This window comes from Salvelinus namaycush, chromosome 41 (genome assembly GCF_016432855.1).
Source record: "Salvelinus namaycush isolate Seneca chromosome 41, SaNama_1.0, whole genome shotgun sequence".
Lineage (NCBI taxonomy): Eukaryota > Metazoa > Chordata > Actinopteri > Salmoniformes > Salmonidae > Salvelinus > Salvelinus namaycush.
In genome coordinates this window covers 6,160,767-6,183,691 of record NC_052347.1, presented here as the reverse complement: position 1 = coordinate 6,183,691, position 22,925 = coordinate 6,160,767, and the positions used below count along the sequence as shown (strand labels likewise).

The window sequence follows — 22,925 nt, the reverse complement described above, 5'->3', positions numbered from 1 at the left end:
GCTAAAATCTGGGTAAAAGATTAAGATTATTCAGTACATTTAGTAATTGCTTGGTTTTCTAAAGTCTAGCAAACTTTGACAGCCTGAAATGGCTTGGTAGCTAGTTATGAGGTTGGGAGATTGGGAGCGTATCTAGCTGGCTAGCTAAAGCCAACTTCATAGAAAATGCTATGGCTCTAGATTGCAGGAGAAAGCTGTTTCAGGTGTTTAAAAAATATAACAATTCTCCAACAAGCTCCCCTCCGGACAACACCCCAGCCATCCTCACGTACTCTATGCCCCCTCAGATTTGTAGGGTGCATGACGCCCCTGCTACCCATTACCGGCAGCTAAAATCAAATTAAACTCTGTGTGTATCACTCTACACTCTCTCTCCTCCTCCACTAGCAATAGGCTACTGGAGGGCATGGTTGTTTGTGAGAACTACAGAGAACCTGTTACTCATGCCTCTCCTCTCCCACCCTCTGCCCCTCAGGAGCGAGCTGATAAGGACCACAAGCTTCCCCTCATTGCGAAGGCAGAAGATGTGGAGTCTGGTGAGGACATGAGCCACTGTCCCACCGGTGCATCCCACCAAGGACGGCTGCTCCTGATGCATGGCCTGAGCAGCCCCGTCTGCCACCCTGGCTTCAGCAGCCTGCTGGGGAAGGAGCTTCGACATGTCAATACACTCCGTCTCTGCCGCTCCCCAGCCCAGGGCTGCAGAGGCCGTAGCCCCTCCCCTCAGCTGCTGTCCAATGAGGAGGTTACTCTCGCCCCAGTGCCCACCATGGTCACAGATCACAGCTCATCCCATAGGCCAGCCAAGCTGCTCATACCCTCCCTACATTGTGTCAGCCCTCTGGACCTCAGCCCCAGGTGAGTAATGTGTCACTCCCTGACCGTAGAGCTTTTTATGTCTCTATTTTGGTTTGGTCAGGGTGTGATTTGGGTGGGCATTCTATGTTCATTTTCCAATGTTTTCTATTTCTTTGTGTTTGGCCGGGTGTGGTTCTCAATCAGAGGCAGGTGTCTATCGTTGTCTCTGATTGAGAACCATACTTAGGTAGCTTTTCCCCACCGATGCTTTGTGGGTAGTTGTTTTCTGTTTTGTGTTTCTGCACCTAACAGAACTGTTCGTTGTCGTTTTGCTCTTTGTTATTTTGTTCAGGTGTTTTTTGAAAATAAATCATGAACACTTACCATGCTGCGCTTTGGTCTACTCCTTCTTCATCCAACGACCGTTACATAATGAGACATAACTGTCAATCAAAATGACTAGCGTTTGTATTTCATTAGCCCAGTACCTAAGCCTAAGGTTTGTAGGATTATAAGACTATAACCATTAACCAAAAAGTAAATCACATTTTCCAATGGGTTTACCTGGTAATAACAGCAAAAACAGATTACAGTTTAATTTATTTAACTGAAAATCACTTCATATTTAATCATAACCCACTTAAGTGTAAACCTCTCTTTCCTATCTCCTCTAGGGTTGTGGATGGAATTGAGGATAATGGGCAGTCTTTTCACTTCAATGTGGATCAAGGCGAGGCAAAGACCAAAAGCAAAGGTAATGGTCTCAGGTTAAACAATGGTTTAACTACAAAAAAAACTATGTTTTTCTAACAGTGGTTTCCTAACAGTAAATGGAAACGTGCTTTAGGCAAGGATACTGAATTGATTGGTCAGAAAGTTGCTTTTTTAGAATGATCCAAAGCTGTACAAGTAGGCTATTCATACAAATGAAATGGTATGAGCAAAGTACTTTATGTTGGCGTGGGGTGTGAAAGCACTGATCTCATCCATCCTTGTCCATCCCATAGACCCATTCCAGGTGAGCGCCAACTTACTTCTGGAAACAGAGGAGGTGAGACAGAACATCAGCCAGCTAAACAAAGAGGTATGAACATACGATCACATTGACGGAATAAACTGACACATAAACCAACATAATGATGTATCAATGAACTGATAAATGAATGATATGCTCCATCTAGGTAGAGAGACCTCAAGAGACACAAACTTTTTTGTTCTCCCACTTCATTTTCCGTACTCTACTTTCGCTGTACCCTAAAGAGTGTCTAAAAACAGGTCATCTCTGACACACTTTCAGCATTAAATACAACACTCAGGCTATGTAGGCAAGAGAACATTTAAAGACATTTTTCCTCAAATAAAATGTAGGATTGTTAAATTGGAGATGCTCCAGATTTGAAAGCTCACGTAACACCGACTGATAATTTATGACTGTGCTTGTTTTTGGTACCCACCATTTCTGACCTAGAAAGAGACAATAGAACTCTAACGGTTATGTCTCCTGCCATGGAATAATTACTATTCAACCAAGCAACAGATTGTAGCTTTCATTATTTTGTATGCCATCTATTTTCCAGATGAATACCCTTAACCAGGAGGTGTCCAACCTGACCAAGGAGCTCCACGAGATGATGTGTTTCCTGCAGGCCCATGTGACCATGTTTCATTACCCCTCTGCCATCTCCACCTATCCTTACGGCCTGCAGATGGCCCCTAACCCCAACTCCAGCAGCAACATGATTGCTGCCAATGACTGGCAGACACGGGTGCCTTTCAGTATGCCTGCTGGACCTCACCCATCTCACCTCCAACATGAGCCCCTCAGCCACCCTGCCAGGAACATGTGGGCCTACAGTGGGGTGCCCCCCCAGGGCAGAGGTCAGAAGGTGGAGGTTGAGCACCATCACCAGACGTCCAATCCCAGGTCGTCCTGTTTACATCCGTGCTGCTCGGACAGAGGCAGAACCACTGGTCAGGGACTTGAAGCCCAGTACAGGCCTTTCCCGACCTCCAGAACTACACCCAACTCTCCCTACATGGGCCACTCCCAATGCCGGACTGGGCCATCTCTTCTGAACCTCAGCTCTGCCTTCCCAGTACTCCCAGGTGCGGGTCCTGGTCAGGTTGAGTACAAAGCCTCCATCCCCACCATCAGTACCTTTCGTCCCCTATGTTCCCCGGGCAGCCTCAGCCACTCCCACCCATCCCTGAGTGTCCAGGTCAACTCTGACCGCAGCCATTCACCGTCCATCTCCCCAACGCCTATCCACGTCTCACTGACTCCTACCGGCCAACCACAGCTCCACACCGCCTTCAGCTCTCAGTCTGGGGTCTACACGTCTGTCAGCGCAACATATAATCAGACGCACAACCAGACCACCCAGGGGCAGGGCTCTCTCAACAGAGCTAGGAAGAATGACCTGGTGGGCTCCAGCCCTGTCCACACACTGGACTCATCCCTACATCTGGTAGGGCAGCCAGCAGGGCAAGGGCCAGACTGTGGAGGGCCTAAGACTGAGTACCCACAGGGCAGGGAGAGACCTGAGAGGATGCAGAGTGATGCTGAGCAGGCAGAGTCCCAGACCCAGGGGACCAACATCAGCACACAGCAGGCCCTGGAAGTCGAGCCTCTCTGGGGCTTGGAGGTGACACATTAGCAGCTGTCTGGAGCCCCACAGAGACCAGATAAATAAACGGGAACATTACTGCTGCAAAGTAACGCTGAGCCCATCAACTCAACTTTCCCTTTTTGATTGCATCTCTTATGCTGCACGAGTTTACATCTGAGAAATGAATGATTGCTTTACAGTCTAAAACGTTCACTACACAGCAATCACACTACATAATATCGACACTGATTGTACTACTACTTGATGTACTGTTTATTTAATATGACTGTAAATACAGCATTGATATGGACCAGAGATCATGAAGACAAGCTGACTCAGTTTATAAAAATATTCAGCTTTGTGTTTATTATGTATTTTTTGTGAACTGAAAGTTAGGTATTACTAACCAGAGGGTATCTCTAGACATATCATATTGAGACCTGGCAGACATGGAAACAGCAAACCCCACCCCTTTCCTTCATTATATTGTGTTTACATAGAATGTATCATCACCTAATGAGCATTTTGACATGTGGTTTTATGTGATTTCATTGTCTGTGAACACACTGTGGAGCTCATTCTACAAGCTGTCTGGACATTACAGCATATGACCAATGTTTGTGCTCATTATTTTAAGAAATTGTCTCTTGGCTAGCCTGCCAGAGGATTGCTGGCCAAAGAGGACCTATGGTTATTTGTGTTTTTCCCTCTTCTGCAATATGGCTACTCATAGCTCTGCATCTCTTTTTGCTCTTGTGTCTTGATCATTTTCTGACTTTTTCTATGCTGTATATTTGACTGTTTATTTGGTAACAGAGACTGAAATAAGATGTGCAATGTATAGCCTTACAGAACGATTTGAACACCGTCCGCAGTCTGAAAGAGTTGTATATCATTTTGTTTGTTTGTAACTGATATTAGTTGTAAAATAAAACTATTTAAGATGCAAACAGAATATTAACATATATATATATGTATTTTTAAACAGGGACTCTGAGAAATACAATTACATCTGAAGTGAAAATGAAATAACTTGAAAGGTTAAACTGAGCAGGCCACAGTAGTGGTACACAATTACATAAATATTGTTAGTCAATCACTCAACATCCAACAATATCTCTTTAGATAGACCTATGCCTTTAGATAAACCCACCCTAAAATACTGGGGCTTCTGCATTTGATGCCCACAACATGCCCAAACACACGTTTGGGCCAGTGAGTTTACCTTTATGAACAAAATTTAGATCTGAACTGATGTCAAGTGATGGCAAATATCATGGTCTTTAGCGCCACCAGATGGTGATACATTTAAAGCAAACTTCTGTAAATATTTTATTAAATACGTTTGAAAAACTATGGGACCGAATCTGAGTAGTTGATTGCCAGGGGTGTTTCTTTTGACCAAAAAGATCAGCTCTGAAAAATATCTGATGTTAAAATATCTCATGTGATTGGTTAAAATACAAGTTAGTGTACAAAATATCAGAACTGGGCTGCTTGTGTAAACGCTAGTTTGATGTTTTTTATATATTTGTTTTTAAATCTCGGATGCGGTTTTTATATTGCGCTGGGGAGTGCCACTGCTTGCCACTCCTAAATTAGTCTCGTAAACCCGATCATAAGCAAAATCAGTAGCATTGATACATTGTGGGAGCCAACAAGTCTGTCTACGGAGACTACTCCCAAATAATCAGCCCTGACCAAATTTGTGTTCGTTGATTTAGTAAACTACAGTTCCCAGGTTCCCAACGACACAATTAGAGGGAAGCCACACCTCCAGGAAGTGGGAGGATCCCGGAAAAAATGCTCTAAGCAGAAGTGAAGGCCGGGGCCTATGTGTTGAGCAGTCGTAGTGAGCTGTGATAGAGAGAAAAGTCGTCAAAGTCGAAATTGTGGAAAGTGAGAGTATACGAAGAAAAGGGAACGAATGTTTGACCTCTGCCTTTAACGGTAAGCTGTAAACTATACTATTTTGGTTCAGATTTCCACTGTCAAATTTTGCTCAAGCAACCAGACAGTAAACTAACGTTAGTTAGCTACCTAGCCAGAGATACGTCGCTAGCTAACGACTGTCAGATTGATATGTTAAATGGACTGATTACTTGTCCAGATAGCTAATGAGGTAACTAGTTAGCAAACAATAAAAAGCTTTGTTCATAATTTGACCAAATAGTTATTTATCTTTAGATGTTTGATTTACCCCGTCTTTTCTTTGTGATGTCATCATAAACTTAGCCAAGTTAGTTAGCGTTAGCTAGTTTTCGTCAGTGTCGTCCTATTTTGTTTTTACTGGCAGTGACGTTAATTTACAGTAGACATATTTTTTGTCGGTGTCTGCTCAGCTAAATAGCTACTCAACTTCAGCTCTTATTGACATATAACAATTTTTTTAAACGATGGCTTTAAAAAGCTAGCTAGTTACCGTAACTTGGTGGGCTAGCTAGTTAAATTACAGAAATGTCATGTTAGATTTGTATTTCATAGCTAGTTAGCCTTTAACTGACAGCTAACTAACAAATAACGTTAGCTAGTAGATTTTCCTTTTGGTCCAATCAATTTAAATAAACCTTTCATATGTTGATTTCAAGCTTTCAACAAAGTATCTTAGCTCATTGCCATTGGTGTCAGCAGGCTCTTGGTATCAGCGATGATGACCGATAGTATGAGGAAGTTTGAAACCCACCACCTTAATAGCTATTTATGGTTTCTGCCTGGTAATGATCACGAATACATTCCATCTGGCAATAACCCACATGTCACCAGGTCTTTTACGTTAATTATTATCTTGCCACTGTTAATAATCGTTTACCTAGCTAGGTCTCAAAACATATTTAGCATAATTGGAGTTCAAAGTTCATGGCTGTCTCTAATTAGGCTCATCATTTTGAATGCCGTCATTGCTGAGTTACAGTTTTTGGTCTGTACTTGGTGTGTCAATGGTGGTACACGTAGGTCAGTTGTCTGATGTAGCCCTCATGTGAGTCTGTCTGTGTCATGTTACTTTTGTATGAATGCATGCCTCCTTTTCTCTGGTCTATGGTTTAATGTGGTGTCCCTCATAACTTACTGTGTCTCATCAGTCCTGTACCCTTGTTCACTCCTTCACCTTTACTGCAGGTCATCTTATGGCAAGGGGGTGGGCACGGGAGTCCCCCAGAACTCAGTTTGGCTTTCTACTTACTTCTGAAAGTTGTAATAGTAGAATGTACAAGGTGCAACTATGGAATTGGGTAGTGCATTGTCCGTTTTCCTCGTCATGTCAGTCATTGCATACCTTAGTGCAGCGTTTCCCAAACCCTGGGTGCACGTTTTGGTTTTTGCCTTTGCACTATACAGCTGATTCAAATAACCGACTCGTCTTGAGATGTACCTTTTGTTACGTAAATCATTTGTTAAGTGGGGTGAAAAGGAGACTGAATTGCCCCTTTTTAATGTAAGCTCTAGTGTAATTGAGTTTCTATCAGGAGTGAGACACTAAGACTTTGGGCAAGCAGAGTCAACAACCTCTGCATCATTAAGACAGTTGCTTTGTGAGAAGCTGTTTAAAGTTCACATTTTAGACATTGTTATGTAAATGCAGGCTGAAAAGTGGACTGGGCTTGTGTCTTTTGGGTAAACACCAGGGTAAATCCTCATTGGAAACTCGTTGGTGTGTTATGGCTCAATAACAGGACTAGAGACTGGATTTTTAATAACTTGCCTAAGCTGCTGCCATGTTATGGTGTGGACCTTGTCCTTAGAGAGTGGTGACACATTTTGACACAGGCAAACATTTATATAAAAGGCAATATTACTAGGTGGCATAAAATGGTTGTTTGATTTGGTGTTGTAAGGCTAGTTAAGAAAGTTTGTGACATTTCCAAATATTCCTGACAATGGCAAGTAAAATAACATACATCTGCGTGAGACCCAACACTTGATGTTTAATCCGAAGTAAGCCTAATTGGTATGCGTTAGTGGGGTCAGAAAGGTTGTAATGCATTGGAGTCAATGGAGGAATGAATTAATCGGGTGTGTAGGAGGAGAAGCATGCCCATTCACAACAGGTCATTCTGATGACTCCTCAAAAGACTGAAGATATCCTGTAGTCGAGACTTTTTTTCTGTTACCCAAGCTGGAGAGTTCTATGTGCAGAGTGGGTTACTGGTCAGTTTGCTACAAGACTTGTTTGAGAATTACAAGATCAATGTATGCCCCCTATTGATTAAACCACAACAATTCAGACCTAAACAAATGGGAAATGATTTCTTTAAGTTTGAGTCATTAATAATTAAGTGTGTGCTTCCTTGCAGCCAGATGAGACACCCACTAACCTCACCCTGACCCTTTATCTCTGCAGCTCAGGCCCTGTCTGTTGTTCTTATCTCTGACACTAGCCCCATGCTCAAACTGAATGGGGGGGTTGGGGTTTAGCCTAGTAGGCTTATGCAAAAAACGGATGCTTTTTATCTCACTTAGGGTTGCAAAGCTACCGGTAATTTAAAACCGTCAACTGAATCTTTGGTAATTTTTGGTCATAGATTACCTGATAAGTTTGGTAATTTATACTTTAATTATACATATTAGTGTTCTTTTTTTCTTTTCTTTTTTCTGTGTCCATATTGTCCACGAGATTCTAGTAGATGGACCATATGGTTCAATAGATACTTTTTTGAGGAATTTTCTCGTCTTAATCAACAATGGCTTTATTTTCAATTAACTCTGAAACGGTTGTCTTTTTCCACAACTTGTTGGCTATATTTCCCTTTAACGTGATAGGCCAAAATTATCGGCATGGAGTAGAATTGTATTGCACAGGCTTTTGCTTGGCTGTCATGTTTCACACACAGAGGGAGCCAGAAAGAGAAGGAGATGATTTCTCCCTTGCCTGCCCCCATTTGCTAGTGATGTGTATCCTGTTTGCATTCCCAGAGATTTAGGCTGTGTTTAGACAGGCAGCCCAATTCTGATATTTTTTTCACTCATTGGTCTTTTGACCAATCACATCAGATCTTTTCACATCAGATCATTTTTTAGAGCTGATCTGATTGGTCAAAATACCAATGAGTGAAAAAAGTAAAAAAATAAAGTAATTTGGACTGCCTGTCTATACGCAGCCTTAGTCACCATTCCTTTCCTCTTCCAATTGACCCATCCCTTAGTCATTCGGCTTTAGTTTCTCTTGCATACATATTGAAATAGTCCACTGTGCTACTCGATTGGGGTGTCTCGCTTTCTCTTCCGTCTCTGGGTTTATCCTCCCTGACGGTTTCCCATCCAGGCCCAACCCTTTTATACTTCAGATGAAAGCCAAGCTAATAGCGGGATGCAGGCTGGTAGCGCCACCCTCCCTCCCCGTTACATCTAATTCCTCTGGTCCCTCCACCCTTGGAGTTCAGAGAACCTGTTGTCATGTCACCATTTATTCCTAGGTAACTGGTTAAATGAAGTCTGTCTGCCTGACAGCTTGTTGCACCACTAATTCCATGGCGTTGATGACGAATGCACGTTGACACGGTCACGCGCTGACACATCTGTAGATAATGGCTGTGCCAGGAAATGGGCTAGCTGATGTTTCAACTGGAGTCTAGGAGTGGGAGACTGTTTGAATTGTCCTTTGGGAACACACAGCTCATAGGCCTATTGGGGTGTGTATTGTTAGCAGTGCTTACAATAGGTCGCCTAGTGGTTAGAACGTTGGACTAGTAGCCGAAAGGTTGCAAGATCAAGTCCCCGAGCTGACAAGGTAAACAAAATCTGTCGATCTTCCCCTGAACAAGGTAGTTAACACAATGTTCCTAGGCCGTCATTGAAAATAAGAATTTGTTATTAACTGACTTGCCAAGTTAAATAAAGATAAAATAAAAAAATTGCCTAATCAGTTTCATTCTACCCAGTCCAGTAGTATCAGTTACTCTTTCTGATCATCACCCATTTCACCCCTTGCTGATTACCATGAACAGCACTGGCCTAGGAGTTTTACCTAGCCTGATTCCAGATCTGTTTGTGTTTCTGCCTACTCCAATGTCATTGTCAAGCCTTTCAGCAATGTTTGGTATGACAATTCCATAACGAGTTGACAAGAGAGCAGAAACTGACCGGCACCCAGGCGAAGTTGTACCTGACAGCAGAGCACAGAGCACTAGTAACCGAAAGGTTGCAAGATCAAGCTGTGACTGAAGCATACCTTTAGTTGTGGTCAATAATGGGGTTGGCTGCGAGGGCTCTGAGGTTAAGAGTAGGGCCGGGACGATACCAGGATATGTTTTCAATGTCAAAAATGAAAAGCAGATCTAACTCTTTGGTCCTTTAAAAACCTGCTGCATGTAAAATATTGTGTGCTATAGCTTGGAAAATAAATGTGACTCTGGACGACAACATAAAATGTTTCCAACATTATGGCTATTTTCCTAAAGTTAAATTCACTTTGTTTTGTATCGTCGCCACGATACTAACGAGTATTGTGGTAGTGTCCCGACCCTAGTTAAGAGTAGTGTGGGGCATAGCAGATGGGGTTCATGGCTAAATATGAGAGTGGGTACTTAGCCAACTTAAGGCCAGGTGGGTGGACCAGTTGTGTGTGTAATGTTTGGGATGTCAAGTATAAGAGGAAACCCACAAGGTGATGGTAACTGATTTCACTGGTCATGTTAAACAGAAACTGAAGTTACTGAGATATTCCCCCTCCCCCACACTCTTTTCCAGACTTACTAACATTCTGACAAAGCTGACCATGTTGAATAACATGAATGTGTACATTTGTTATTCAATCATTTAATCCAAAGTGCTTGCGTGCGTAAACGTGCGTCTGCGTAGCCAGGCGCTAATAGAACTTGGTTCTATTTTAGACGCTTGGCGCGCTGCAAGTCCCGCCTCTCCCATCTACCTCCCATCTAAAGTTGGTTGCCAACCGCCATGTCAAATCCACAGAAGAAATATAATTTGACTAAAAACAAACCCTTTTTTTATCTGTGGATTAATTGTCGGAGTAGAGAACACATCATTTTCTTATGACTCCAAATGGGTCAAAGATCCAGCAACAACAAAAAAGGGCCATGTGTATTTCAGGTAAAATAACAACCCAATGTTTATCTTCCAGGACCAATTACCTAGCAACAGCAAGCTAGCTAGCCAAATGTCCATTAATGTTTCATGTGTGTTTTGACCTGACCCCAAATTAATATAGTTGGTTTTGGTATTTCAACCTCCATGAACGCGTCTGGTGGGGCTAGACAACACCAACGTGCACGCGCGGAGTCGGTTTGGTCAGCGTGGCTTCTTCATTTGCTATATCTGTGCATGCGTTGTCTTGTATAGCGTTAAAATCTACCCCATGCATGTGAGTGAGAAACTGTTGGATCATGAGGGCAATGCATGCAATATCTGTATGTAGTTAATTGTGTGTGTTGCTACCAGTTCTCAGTGGCTGTGTTTTACTAAGTGCTTGGATATCAAGCTGGCAGCAAAGCCCACGGGAGGCTGTATGAATATTTCACCATCTCTCCCTACCTTTCTCTCTCTCCATCCTTCTCGCCTACTCTCTCTTTGACCCAGCCTCTCTCCCCTCCATCTCTCTGACCCACTTCAGTGTGTGTGGAGGTCTCCAGAGCCCATTAAAGATGCCAGCAGAGGGCTGCTTAGATGCAGGATGCTGCTCTGAGTGACTCTCAGAACAGGAGTGTGTGAGTCTTGGGCCAGCCACTGCAGCCCTCAAGCAATCAGTCAATCATACTACCAAGGATAATTTGTATTTTTTTTAAATTTAACTAGGCAAGTCAGTTAATGGCGGCCTACCCTGGCCAAACCCGGACGACGCTGGGCCAATTGTGTGCCGCCCTGTTCACTATACTGTTCAATAACCATGTCCTAAACTCTTAGGCCTAAATCCACTGTTTTGGTTTATAATGGTGGATTGAACACGGCTTTTGATGCGGATCAGAGTTTCAGTTATTTGTCCTCAGTGTTTATATTATATTGAGTGTTAACATCAGTGTTACTTACACTAATATACAATATGGCCTCATATGACTAGCCTAGGTTAAATGTTCTCTCACTCTTATCCTGTTTGTTTCTGAAGCCCTCATCTCAGGCTGGGAATCCTCCAGCCTCCCTCCCCTCTTCTCCCTGTCCTTGGCTATGGAGCCTTGTCCTGGGGCAGTGAGGCATGCTGCCCTCTTCATTTCCATAGTGTGTGTGTGTAGTAGGCTATCAGGGTTGGAGAGTAGTCACACCTGTTGTTTTGCCTTAGAATGGTAGACATACTGGTAAGGGTAAACGCGTTGTGTAAAAAGTGCCTCAAAAATGTTTGACAGAAGTGACCTGTTTAGGCTAGCTTTTACATTTTTTTTTATTTAACCTTTATTTAACTAGGCAAGTCAGTTAAGAACACATTCTTATTTACAATGACGGCCTACCCCGGCCAAACCCGGACGACACTGGACCAATTGTGCGCCGCCTTATGGGACTCCTAATCACGGCCGGATGTAATGCAGCCTGGATTCGAACCAGGGACTGCAGTGACGCGTCTTGCACTGAGATGCAGTGCCTTAGACCGCTGCGCCACTCGGGAGCTTAATTAGGAGAAATACCAGGATGTTTCTACGTTCTTCTCAGAAACACAAGGACATTGGGCTTAGTTCCACAGTCCTGGTCTATGTTGGCTTTGTTACAACTTTCTCTCTTGTTTGCACCTCAGCTTCATCATATTAGCACGTAGGGGAATTACATGTTGACCCAATGAACATGCAGCTGTTTCTCTCCACACTCACTGTGGTGCATCTAGGAATCCCTCGGATGGTGTGTATGTGGCAGTAGTCTAGGCCTTTGGTGTGCTACCTTGCTGTACTGTCTGCTCTGTGCTGGGCTGACCCTCTAAGGCCAGTGTGTGGTACCAACACAGTGTGATCTTCTGTCACATGCAAAAGATTAGGCCCTTGCCTGGCCTGGGAAAGACTGAGCGCCAACAGCAACCCTACTCTGGCTGGCCTACCTCTCTCTCTCGCTCCTTAACCAGGACCCTATCAAATCCATGTTGTGGATGGAATCACGGAATCCAGACAATAAAACAGAATTGTATTGAACTTATTACAAGATGTATTAATTTGCCCAAGTTAATCATAAAACATGAACTAAATGCATCAGTGATTTGTATTTTACTGCAACTTTCTGAAACTGTGTGTGGTGTGCGTGCATATGTCTCCACTTCGTGTAGCGAAGATGATAATGATAAGTCTTCTGGTACAGATGGCTTCCCCAAAAACATTGTCAATTAAATGTTAACTACAAAGTAGCCTATGCCGACCTGGGAGAATGATTTCCGGATTATTTGCATCAATCCAGTGCAGAGTATACAAAACAAATTGCCTAATCACATGAGCGCTACAGAAATGTTGCTAACCAAACAACAGTCTCGTGCTGGTGCACACTTGCATAAAAAAAAAAATGTAGATGTCTTTAAGCATTGTTGTGCAATTAAAACGTCCAATTTTATTATTTTTTAAATAATAATAAAAATAGACTGCAAAACGGAAACCTGTTTAAAAAATAATAATAATAATGAAGAAAACGAGAATTGTTGGGAAAAAATAAAGTGAATATGCCATGGGACCCTCATTGATTTAGTTTCGTTTGAGTCACTCAGATGGTGTAAGAACACGGCATAAGCTATGGCAAAATGTGTAGCACTGTAGAACATTTGCTTTAAAATTGCAATTTATTATCACCCCCATGACTGTGTAGACTTGCAGAAAACTGTACACATTCACCCCCCCCCCCCCCACCCCAGACATTACTCTCCCCCCTCTAGTCAAGTGTGTTCTTTCAATCTTTGAATGCACTCACTGTTGAAAGACAGGCCTATAGTATAAACCTATACACTGTAGTGTCATGTAGACCTTTTTTGTGACGTTATTGTGATGTTTCACACTTAATTATGGATTTTAGCATTGTAGGCTAACTTAGGCTGGTTGTCCTAACAGTTAATGGTTTAGTATAAAAATCTAATCAAATGTTATTTGTCACATACACATGGTTAGCAGATGTTAATGCGAGTGTAGCGAAATGCTTGTGCTTCTAGTTCCGACAATGCAGTAATAACCAACGAGTAATCTAGCCTAACAATTCCACAACTACTACCTTATACACACAAGTGTAAAGGGATAAAGAATATGTACATAAAGATATGAATGAGTGATGGTACAGAACGGCATAGGCAAGATGCAGTAGATGGTATAGAGTACAGTATATACATATGACATATGAGCATATGAGATGAGTAATGTAGGGTATATAAACAAAGTGGCATAGTTTAAAGTGGCTAGTGATACATGTATTACATAAAGATGGCAAGATGCAGTAGATGATATAGAGTACAGTATATACGTATACATATGAGATGAGTAATGTAGGGTATGTAAACATTATATTAAGTGGCATTGTTTAAGTGTATAACGGGCCAACTGTGTCTGTCTGTCTGTGCTACTCTGTCCTTCTGCAATGTTCACTTCCTGCTTTGATATTAATTCCGTTTCCTGTCCCTTTCCCCAAGCAGAAGCTGACTGACCGTGTAAAGTAGCACTATGGAAGATGTGTTTGACGTTTTTCTTACTGTGACTGAGGAATATGACTAATGTCAAGAACAACACATGGACTCTGTCGTCTTGTGGTTGGGCCAGTGTACTCAATCTGCACATCATCATGTGACTAAAGTGAACCTATCTAAGTTAAGATGGATGTGTGCAAGGTGGGCAAGCAGCTCAGACGATCAGTTCCTGTTCTGTATTTCCACTGTGGTCCTCAGCTCTGTGGTCTCTGAGAACACACACACACACACACACAGGTTGGACGTGAACATAGTTGAACTCGGCTTTAAGCTAATGTGTCTGGGGGGTGGGGTGCGTGGGGGGACTGTCTTCCCCCCGTTCAAGCGTCATGATTGTGAATGCTCATGGTTAATTGTGGTCATACTCATCATGACCCAATCTGCATATCTAAATGTTGCTTTAGACAGGACCACAGGACATTTCCTTCACTGCTGTGTTTGACTGTTGAGTCTAAAGTAAATATAATTAAGAGAGAATAGGACAGGGCTTATCTCCCTGTCCAGCCCTTGCTTCATTCGAACAGACGTCCAGACCACAATGTGGGTTTCCAGTAGGCCAATCAGAAAAGAACCTTCATTTAAACATTTGGACTGTTTTCTTGTCAAACCATGGCGTTTAAAAGCACTGAGATGTTCCTCGACCAATAGGGTTTATCAGAACGTTATTGATTTACAACACTGAACTGAAGCAATTAGTCTGCTAGGCATTCATTTGAGGCATTTGGGGGATTTAATGAGCAAGTGATGCACATCAGGACCATTTGTAAAGGTGTGTTTGAACCTGAATAATAAGCTCAGTCAAGGGTTAAGATACAAAGGACTAACCTGGAACAGGAAAGTAGATTGGTTTATACCAGACACTTGTGGGAGTAGGCAACTTGGTATGACACCATTGACTCCTTGCAGTCAACACTTTTCTCACTGATTTAGGCAAGACTATAAGACTATCCTGGGTGCTTTTTGATGTTTTAATTTAATTGTTTTAATGTATTTAACCTTTTATTTAACTAGGCAAGTCAAATTATTATTTATGACGGCCTACCCCGGCCAAACCCTAATGACGCTGGGCCAATTGTGCGCCGACCTATGGGACTCCCAATTTATGTCCGGTTGTGATACAGCCTGGAATCGAACCAGGGTCTGTAGTGACGCCGCTAGCACTGAGATGCAGTGCCTTAGACCGCTGCGCCACTTGGGAGCCCAGGGGTCGCTGTCCTGCTGGAAGACCCGTAACCTTTAATGGAGACCCCGTTTCTGAACATATTTGGCTGAAACTGTATCATAACCTGTATATAAAGTGCCTTCAGAAAGTATTCACACCTCTTGTTTTACAGCCTGAATTGAAAGAATATTTTTTTTGTGACTGGCTTAAACCCAATACCCCGTAATGGCAAAGTGGAATTATGTTTTAGAAATTGTAGAAGTTAATTAAAATCTGAAAATGTCTTGAATCAATAAGTATTCAACCCTTTTTGTTATGGCAAACCTAAATAAGTTCTGGAGTAAACATTTGTTTAACAAGTCACATAAGTTGCATGGATTCACTCTGTGTTCAATAATAGTGTTTAACCTGATTTTTGAATGACTACCTCATCTCTGTACCCTACACATACAATTATATGTAAGGTCCCTTTTCAATGCCTCGTAAAGAAGGGAACCTATTGGTAGATAGGTTTAAAAAAATAAATAAAAATAAAAATAATAATTGACTATCCCTTTGAGCATGGTGAAGTTATTAATTACACTTTGAATGGTGTGTCAATACACCCAGTCACTAGTAAAATACAGGCAACCTTCCTAACTCGGTTGCCGGAGAGGAAGGAAACCGCTCTGGGATTTCACCATGAGGCCAATGGTAACTTTAAAACAGAGTATTTAATGGCTGTGATGGGAGACAACTGAGGATGGATCAACAACATTGTAGTTACTCCACAATACTAACGTAATTGACAGAGTGAATAGAAGGAAGCCTGTACAGAGTAAAAATATTCCAAAACGTACATCCTGTTTGCAACAAGACACTAAAGTAATACTGCAAAAAATGTGGCAAAGCATTTTCACTTTTTATTCTGAATACACAATGTTATGTTTGGGGCAAATCCAATACAAGACAGTACCACACTCCATATTTTCAAGCATAGTGGAGGCTACATCATGTTATGGGTATGCTTGTAATTGTTAAAATCCTCCAGTCCTTTCAGGATAAAAAAATAAACAAAATGGAGCTAAGCACAGGCAAAATCCTAGACGAAAACCTAGTTGTCTGCTGACACTAGGAGATAAATTAATCTTTCAGCAGGACAATAACCTAAAACACAAGTCCAAATCTACACTGGAGTTGCTTACCAAGAAGACAGTGAATGTTCTTGAGTGGCCGAGTTAGTTTTGACTTAAATCTACTTGAAAATGTATGGCAAGAAACTTTAAAAATGGCTGTCTTGCAATGATCAACAACCAATTTGACAGAGCTTAAAGAATAATGGGCAAATGTTGCACAACCAGGTGTGGAAAACTTGCCGAGAAAGACTCACTGCTGTAATCACTGCCAAAGATGCATCTACAAAGTATTGACTCAGGGGTATGAATACTTATGTAATTTTCAATAAATGAGCAACATTTCTAAACATGCTTTCACTTTGTCATTATGGGTTATTGTGTGTAGATGGTTGAGAACAGAAAAAACGATTTAATCCATGTTGAATTCAGGCTGTAATTTAACAACATAAAGGGGTATGAATACATTCTGAAGGCGCTCTAGTTTACTAAAGTTTTCCTTTCACACTGGCTGCCCTACGAGTGATTTTACTCAGTCGGTTCTTTCTTCCAGCTCCCACAGGTGAAGTTCCCTCTTCCTCCGGCCCCCTCACTGCCTGGCCTAGACTCGCCTGACCCAGCCTGGCCCTGTCTCGGCTCCAGTCCCTGCTCAGCGTCAGAGCCCCAGTCCTCCGCCCCAAGGCAGCCTCATCCTCCACCAAGAGCCTCTTACCCCGGTGAAGCTCTCTGCTTGGCAGCATGGCAGGTCGAGGAGGACCAGCACGGACCAACGGCGCGGCGGCCAGCAACAAGATCTGCCAGTTCAAGCTGGTGCTGCTGGGAGAGTCAGCGGTGGGCAAGTCCAGCTTGGTGCTGCGGTTTGTCAAGGGCCAGTTCCACGAGTACCAGGAGAGCACCATCGGAGGTGAGTAGGCACGCCGTCAGCATTGGGATTGTCATTCTTCTCACTGTCTTAGTCATGCTTAGTGTTTTGTGTTGCTTTACAGCTGCCCTTGTGTTGAGTCCGTAATCATGTTATAAAGATCAAATAGAATGGAAGTGTGGATGTGTAGTAGACTGAAGGAAGACCACTTAGAATGCCTTGGTAACCGGGGCTGTGTTCCTGCTAGCTAGCAGCCCTTACCCTAGCTGTTGTCAAGGCCAGGTCAGGAGTAGACATGAGCTACAGAACCAGATCTTTCTTGGCAGCTGATCACCTGACTCTTGCATGAGCAGCCGAGCCTTTGACTGACACTTTAAATATGCCACAAGGAGTGGGAGGTCCTTACTCCCGGCCACAGAAAGATGTTCAAAGCAAAACTGAAAATGGATAAGTGTGAGAAAGAGGTACTTGTCATCTGCCTAATAAGGTATGTATTGACTTGCTAGCCGGAGTGGAGCAGCGAGAAGGGGGTCTCTCTCTGTGGGCTCTTAAAACAGGAAGGAAGTCTGTCAACAATGGGATTTCCTGTCCTGGAACTGCTCTAATATCTACGCATCTGGAAGCCGATACTTGATGGCTCAAGTTTCTGGTTTGAACATTCAAAGAATTCCACTGCAAAAGTTGATTAACGACTAATGAGTAACTATTTATTTTCAGCTTCACCTAGTGTTTCAAACCTACACACAGGTGTTGGGAATTTCCATGATGATTTAGTGGTTTACTAGCTAGATTGCTATCTTCATGATTTATGCATTACCCTTTCTATAAATAAATAAATACATAAATTACAGAGTCACATCATGCAGCCACAGCAGGGTGAGGCTGGAGAGACAGGATGCTTGGTGCTTACACTAGCCAAAGCCTTAGGACGAGTCAGCATTTTAAAAACATTTTAAAACCTGTTGTCAGCTGTCTGGTCTAAGGTCACCGAGCTTTTAGTATGGAGCAGTCTTCCTCTGAGCGCTGCTGTACATTTCCCTCAGCCATGTGACACAACGGGCTGAATTAGCATTATCTTTCTGTCCCATGGATTAGCCAATAGACAGCCACATGTTTTGTTCCCTTCGTCACTTTTTAACTCTCACTACATTTCTCGCAGTAACCTTTTACCCGGTGCTTAGTGCTCTGCGATTCGATCTTGTTTATTTACATAATTGTCCCTTCCTCTTCTCTCTAACGTTGGAAGGCTCCCAATTCTCCTCAGCGCTGGCTTCGTAGCTTCACAAGTTCTCATTAAGCCACTGTTCATGTTTCCTCTTAACTGTCTCATGGCCTTGGCTGTTGGGGTTATGTGTGCCTTGTGCTAGTTTAACTCAGCCATGTCAAATAGTGTCCTAGGGGTATAGTTGTCCCTATCTAAGGACGAAAACAGAATACCTGTCCTGTGCAGATACTGAGTTTTACTCCACTGTGAGGAAATGCAAAGTAAAATGTACACTTATTTTCTATGTGTAGGGCATTTGCAGACTTCAAAATCAAAATAGACCCTGAAACTAAGTCTATGATTTGTCTCTACACCCCTCCAGCTGCCTTCCTCACACAGACTGTCTGCTTGGATGACACAACAGTTAAGTTTGAGATCTGGGACACTGCAGGGCAGGAACGGTATCACAGCCTGGCCCCTATGTACTACAGAGGAGCGCAGGCTGCCATCGTGGTCTATGACATCACCAACACAGTGAGTGACAGCTGCTGGTCACGTGTGGAACTGGTTCCTGAGTGTTGCCAGCACTCAGTGATTTTTTTTTATTTATTTTTTTAGCTGAGGTTGATTATTCAAACCCTCAACAAAGGACAGACCTTTGCTCTCGTAACTGACACTTCTGTAGATATATAATAGAGCTCTTGTGTGAAAAACAAACATCCATTGTGCAATCTGCCTTTGTTTTTATGATGTTAAGAATGTTTTTTCTTTCCTGTGCAGGATACATTCACACGTGCAAAGAACTGGGTGAAGGAGCTCCAACGACAAGCCAGCCCTAACATCGTTATTGCACTGGCAGGGAACAAAGCTGACCTGGCCAACAAAAGAGCTGTGGACTTCCAGGTACTGAGGAACTCCTAACAATTAGATGCTGCTCCCACTGGACTATTAGTGGAAAATGTCAACGATAAGTTTGTTTAAACAGAAGAATGTCCTAGAAATGTCATTTTTATAGTTTCTGTTGATATTCAAGAATGCTCACGAACTCTCAAAGCTTTGGGTTATTACTGATTGTATCGATGTGTTTGTGATGGAGCTCTAAAGATCTCTGTCCTCCCTTTTGTTTTTTTGTAGGAAGCACAAGCGTACGCAGATGACAACAGTTTGCTCTTCATGGAGACTTCAGCCAAGACGGCCATGAACGTCAATGAGATCTTTATGGCCATAGGTACGTGTATCACAATATTATATGTGCATTTATACACTGGGTGATTCGAGCCCTGAATGCTGATTGGCTGACAGCTGTGGTATATCAGACCATATACCACGGGTATGACAAAACATTTATTTTTACTGCTCTAATTAAGTTTGTAACCAGTTTATAATAGCAATAAGGCACCTCAGGGTTTGTGGTGTATGACCAATATACCACGGCTAAGCGATGTGTCCAGGCACTCCACTTTGCGTCGTGCAAAAGAACAGTCCATAGCCATTGTATATTGGCTATATTCCACACTCCCTCGGGCCTTATTGCTTAAGTATACACTGAGTTTACCAAACATTATAAACTGGGTTGTTTTAGCCCGGGAATGCTGATTGGCTGACAGCCGTGGTATATCAGACCGTATACCACGGGTATGACAAAACATTTATTTTTACTGCTCTAATTACGTTGGTAACCAGTTTATAATAGCAATAAGCCACCTCAGGGTTTGTGGTATATGGCCAATATACCACAGCTAAGGGCTGTGTCCAGGCACTTTGCGATGCATTGTGCCTAAGAAAAGCACTTAGCCGTGGTATATTGGACATATACCACACCCCCTGGTGCCTTATTGCTTAATTAGAAACACCTTCCTAATATTGAGTTGCACCCATCCTTTTGCCCTCAGAACAACCTCAATTCATTGGGGCATTGACTCTACAAGGTGTCGAAAGCATTTTCACAGGGATGCTGGCCCATGTTGACTCCAATGCTTTCCACAGTTGTGTCAAGTTGGCTGGATGTCCTTTGGGTGGTGGACCATTATTGATACACACGGGAAACTGTTGAGCGTGAGAAACCCAGCAGCGTTGCAGTTCTTTACACAAACCGGTGCGCCTGTCACCTACTACCATACTCTGTTCAAAGGAACTTACATCTTTTGTCTTGCCCATTCACCCTCTCACATATACACAAGCCATGTCTCAGCTGTCTCAAGGCTTAAAAATCCTTCTTTAACCTGCCTCCTCCCCTTCATCTACACTGATTTGAAGAGGATTTAACAATTGACATCAATAAGGGATCATAGCTTTCACCTGGTCGGTCTGTCATGGAAAGAGCAGGTGTTCAAACTGTTTTGAATAATCAGTGTACATTTCTTCCCAGAACAAATCAAATGTGTAGAAACCATAAAGGCTTCCTACTTACTGTTTCTTTCTGTCCTTCTCCTGTAGCCAAGAAGCTTCCTAAGAACGAGCCAGCGGGTGGAGCCGGTGGCCGGGCCGGTGGTCGGGCAGGAGTGGATCTGCAGGAAGCCGCCCCACAGGCTGGTGGTAGCAAGTGCTGTGGTGGGAACTAACCAACTGGACCGACACACCAACCAACCTGCAGTATCAACCAACTGATCAGACCAGCTGACAAACACATCCCACGGTCAAACCAACTGACGGTCTGACCAGCCACCATGCACCGATCAACTGATAAGCAAACCAGCTCACAGGCCAATCAGCTTGTCACCACACAACTCCAAGGTTCCAATGATCAGACAAATGACACAATTATGACCAACATGACGACCTACAACTGTTTTAACTTACCCCGAGGACGTAACAACCCATTATCTCCAACCAAACGATGGATATCTGACATCACCCAGGCAAAAAACAACAACTCCACTTAGGGAGGGAAAAAAAGATCAATCCTTACCAATCGCACTTAACAGAGCACTGTTCTTTTCTTCTTTCACTGTATTTCTGTAAGAAAAAAATCAGAACGCAACTGGGAGGAATAATGAACGGGCTCTTTGTGCCCTCTCCTTTCTCTCTCTCTCTCTCGTCATCTTTACCATAATGCTACAGTATTTCAACGTATGTCTTCTGTCACTTCTTACCCTGTTTTAGTTTGGTGGTGGGTGAATGTAGCAATTCTCATGATTTCATTTTTCCTTGTTCCTGATCGTCACCCTTGGGCAAGAGAAGGGAGAGTGTTCAACCCCAAAAAAAGGAGTTAGGAGAACAGTTTTTTTCCTTCTAGCAGTTGTGTAGATTAACTGAACTATTACATTGTTATTATTATTGTTGACTTATTTTTGGCACACGTTAAACAGTATGATTTCAAAGACTGGACCGCCTAAGGTTTTCCAATCATTAATCTATGATATCCAACCTTATACATATTGGTGACTGATGTTAATGCACTAAGTCATTTTTAGCATTAATGTTTTTGAATCATTCATATACAATGACGAAAAGGATAAAGCAAGATTTTGTTTTCCTGACCAAAATCACAATTGTGTATTGAAAACATGTTGCTATTATTTGTATCATTATTTTTCTTCAAACATGTAACCAATCAGTAGTTACTGTCAATACAATACCTTCCCAATCTCAACATGATGCCTTGTCATCCTCAATTATTTTTGTCATGTAAAGATGTATTTTTTTTTATTTGTGTACAATTCTTGTTTTCTGGAGAGTCTCTGGTATTGGGTGCACTGCTTCTGTCACCGCTTGTGATTTCAGACGTTCTCTTCAGTTTCTTTTTTTTGTTGATTTTCTGTTTTTTGTTTGTTTGTTTTTTTACTTTTTCCTATCGGGAGGGGGATTCCTCTGACCAGTCCGCGTCTGTTATGACATCAATGACTAGCACAACAGTACCTGCAGCTATCACTGCTGTGAGATGGGGGCCAGGGGTAAACAAAGCAAAGCAAAACAGCAAATTGTCATTTTACCAATAAATAAGGGGGAAGGTATCTCATTGTCTGCCTGTCTTCTCATTTGTTCTATGACAATGGGTATTTGAGTAGATTTTTCACTGTTAGGTGAAATCTAACAGCTTTTCGTATCTCTACCGACATGTTGAGCTTATAGTAGTTGTTTCCAGTTATTCCAGCCTTTGTTCTCTAATTCTCGATCTTGCTTATGATCTGCTCAATAGATCCTCATCAGTCTAAGAAGCCAGCTGAGCTGAGCTCACTGAGTCTCTTTGAAAATCTAACACTGGTCTGACTGAATTCCTCACATTCCTGCTTCCCCCCGCCCCATCCCATCCCAGTGGATTTAGTTGGCCAAAACCCCTTTGCTCTCTCTGACGTAATAGCTGGGACAGATTCTATTTTCCCATACTAATTGTAAACAGCTGTTGCCCCAAAGCTGAAACCTTTCATTTCAAAAGCAAAGGCATAAGTACACATTAATTAAGTTATTTCGATTATTTATCGTACATGTTACACAAGAACCTCTCACAACAGTCCTCATTGAAGTTAGTGTGCTCTACTGACCTCTACTGGATCGTTCAAATTGGATTTATACTCAATGTTGGTCAATAAAGTGTACCTACCTAATTCAACAGTGTAATAACGTATTTTTCTATATAAATGCATTTGTATGTTTTACTGC

At 42.5% G+C, this 22,925-nt stretch overlaps 2 protein-coding genes across 2 annotated transcripts in view; both read left to right on the top strand.

Moving 5' to 3' along the window:
* The window catches only part of LOC120033965 (potassium voltage-gated channel subfamily H member 4-like), a 28,422-nt gene extending 24,967 nt beyond the window's left edge, over positions 1–3,455 (top strand). The window contains exons 13-16 of the mRNA XM_038980364.1: positions 476–858; positions 1,473–1,552; positions 1,806–1,882; positions 2,376–3,455. Of these exons, the coding sequence (XP_038836292.1) occupies positions 476–858; positions 1,473–1,552; positions 1,806–1,882; positions 2,376–3,455 (1,620 nt within the window). The remainder of the gene's footprint in view (positions 1–475; positions 859–1,472; positions 1,553–1,805; positions 1,883–2,375) is intronic.
* A 1,751-nt stretch (positions 3,456–5,206) lies between these two features.
* Positions 5,207–22,284, top strand: LOC120034134 (ras-related protein Rab-5C-like). The gene is made up of 6 exons (XM_038980577.1): positions 5,207–5,357; positions 16,814–17,164; positions 18,709–18,860; positions 19,107–19,229; positions 19,461–19,554; positions 20,763–22,284. Exons 2-6 carry the CDS (start codon positions 16,999–17,001, stop codon positions 20,885–20,887), a joined length of 660 nt encoding a protein of 219 aa, XP_038836505.1. The 5' UTR covers positions 5,207–5,357; positions 16,814–16,998; the 3' UTR covers positions 20,888–22,284.
* The last annotated feature ends 641 nt before the right edge of the window (positions 22,285–22,925 follow it).

Bases quoted from the DNA above. Each gene is read 5' to 3' on its own strand.
- LOC120034134 (XM_038980577.1), top strand. From the start codon at position 16,999: ATGGCAGGTCGAGGAGGACCAGCACGGACCAACGGCGCGGCGGCCAGC. The intron at 17,165-18,708 runs GTGAGTAGGCAC...ACACCCCTCCAG, and splicing joins CCAGGAGAGCACCATCGGAG to CTGCCTTCCTCACACAGACT. The intron at 18,861-19,106 runs GTGAGTGACAGC...TTTCCTGTGCAG, and splicing joins TCTATGACATCACCAACACA to GATACATTCACACGTGCAAA.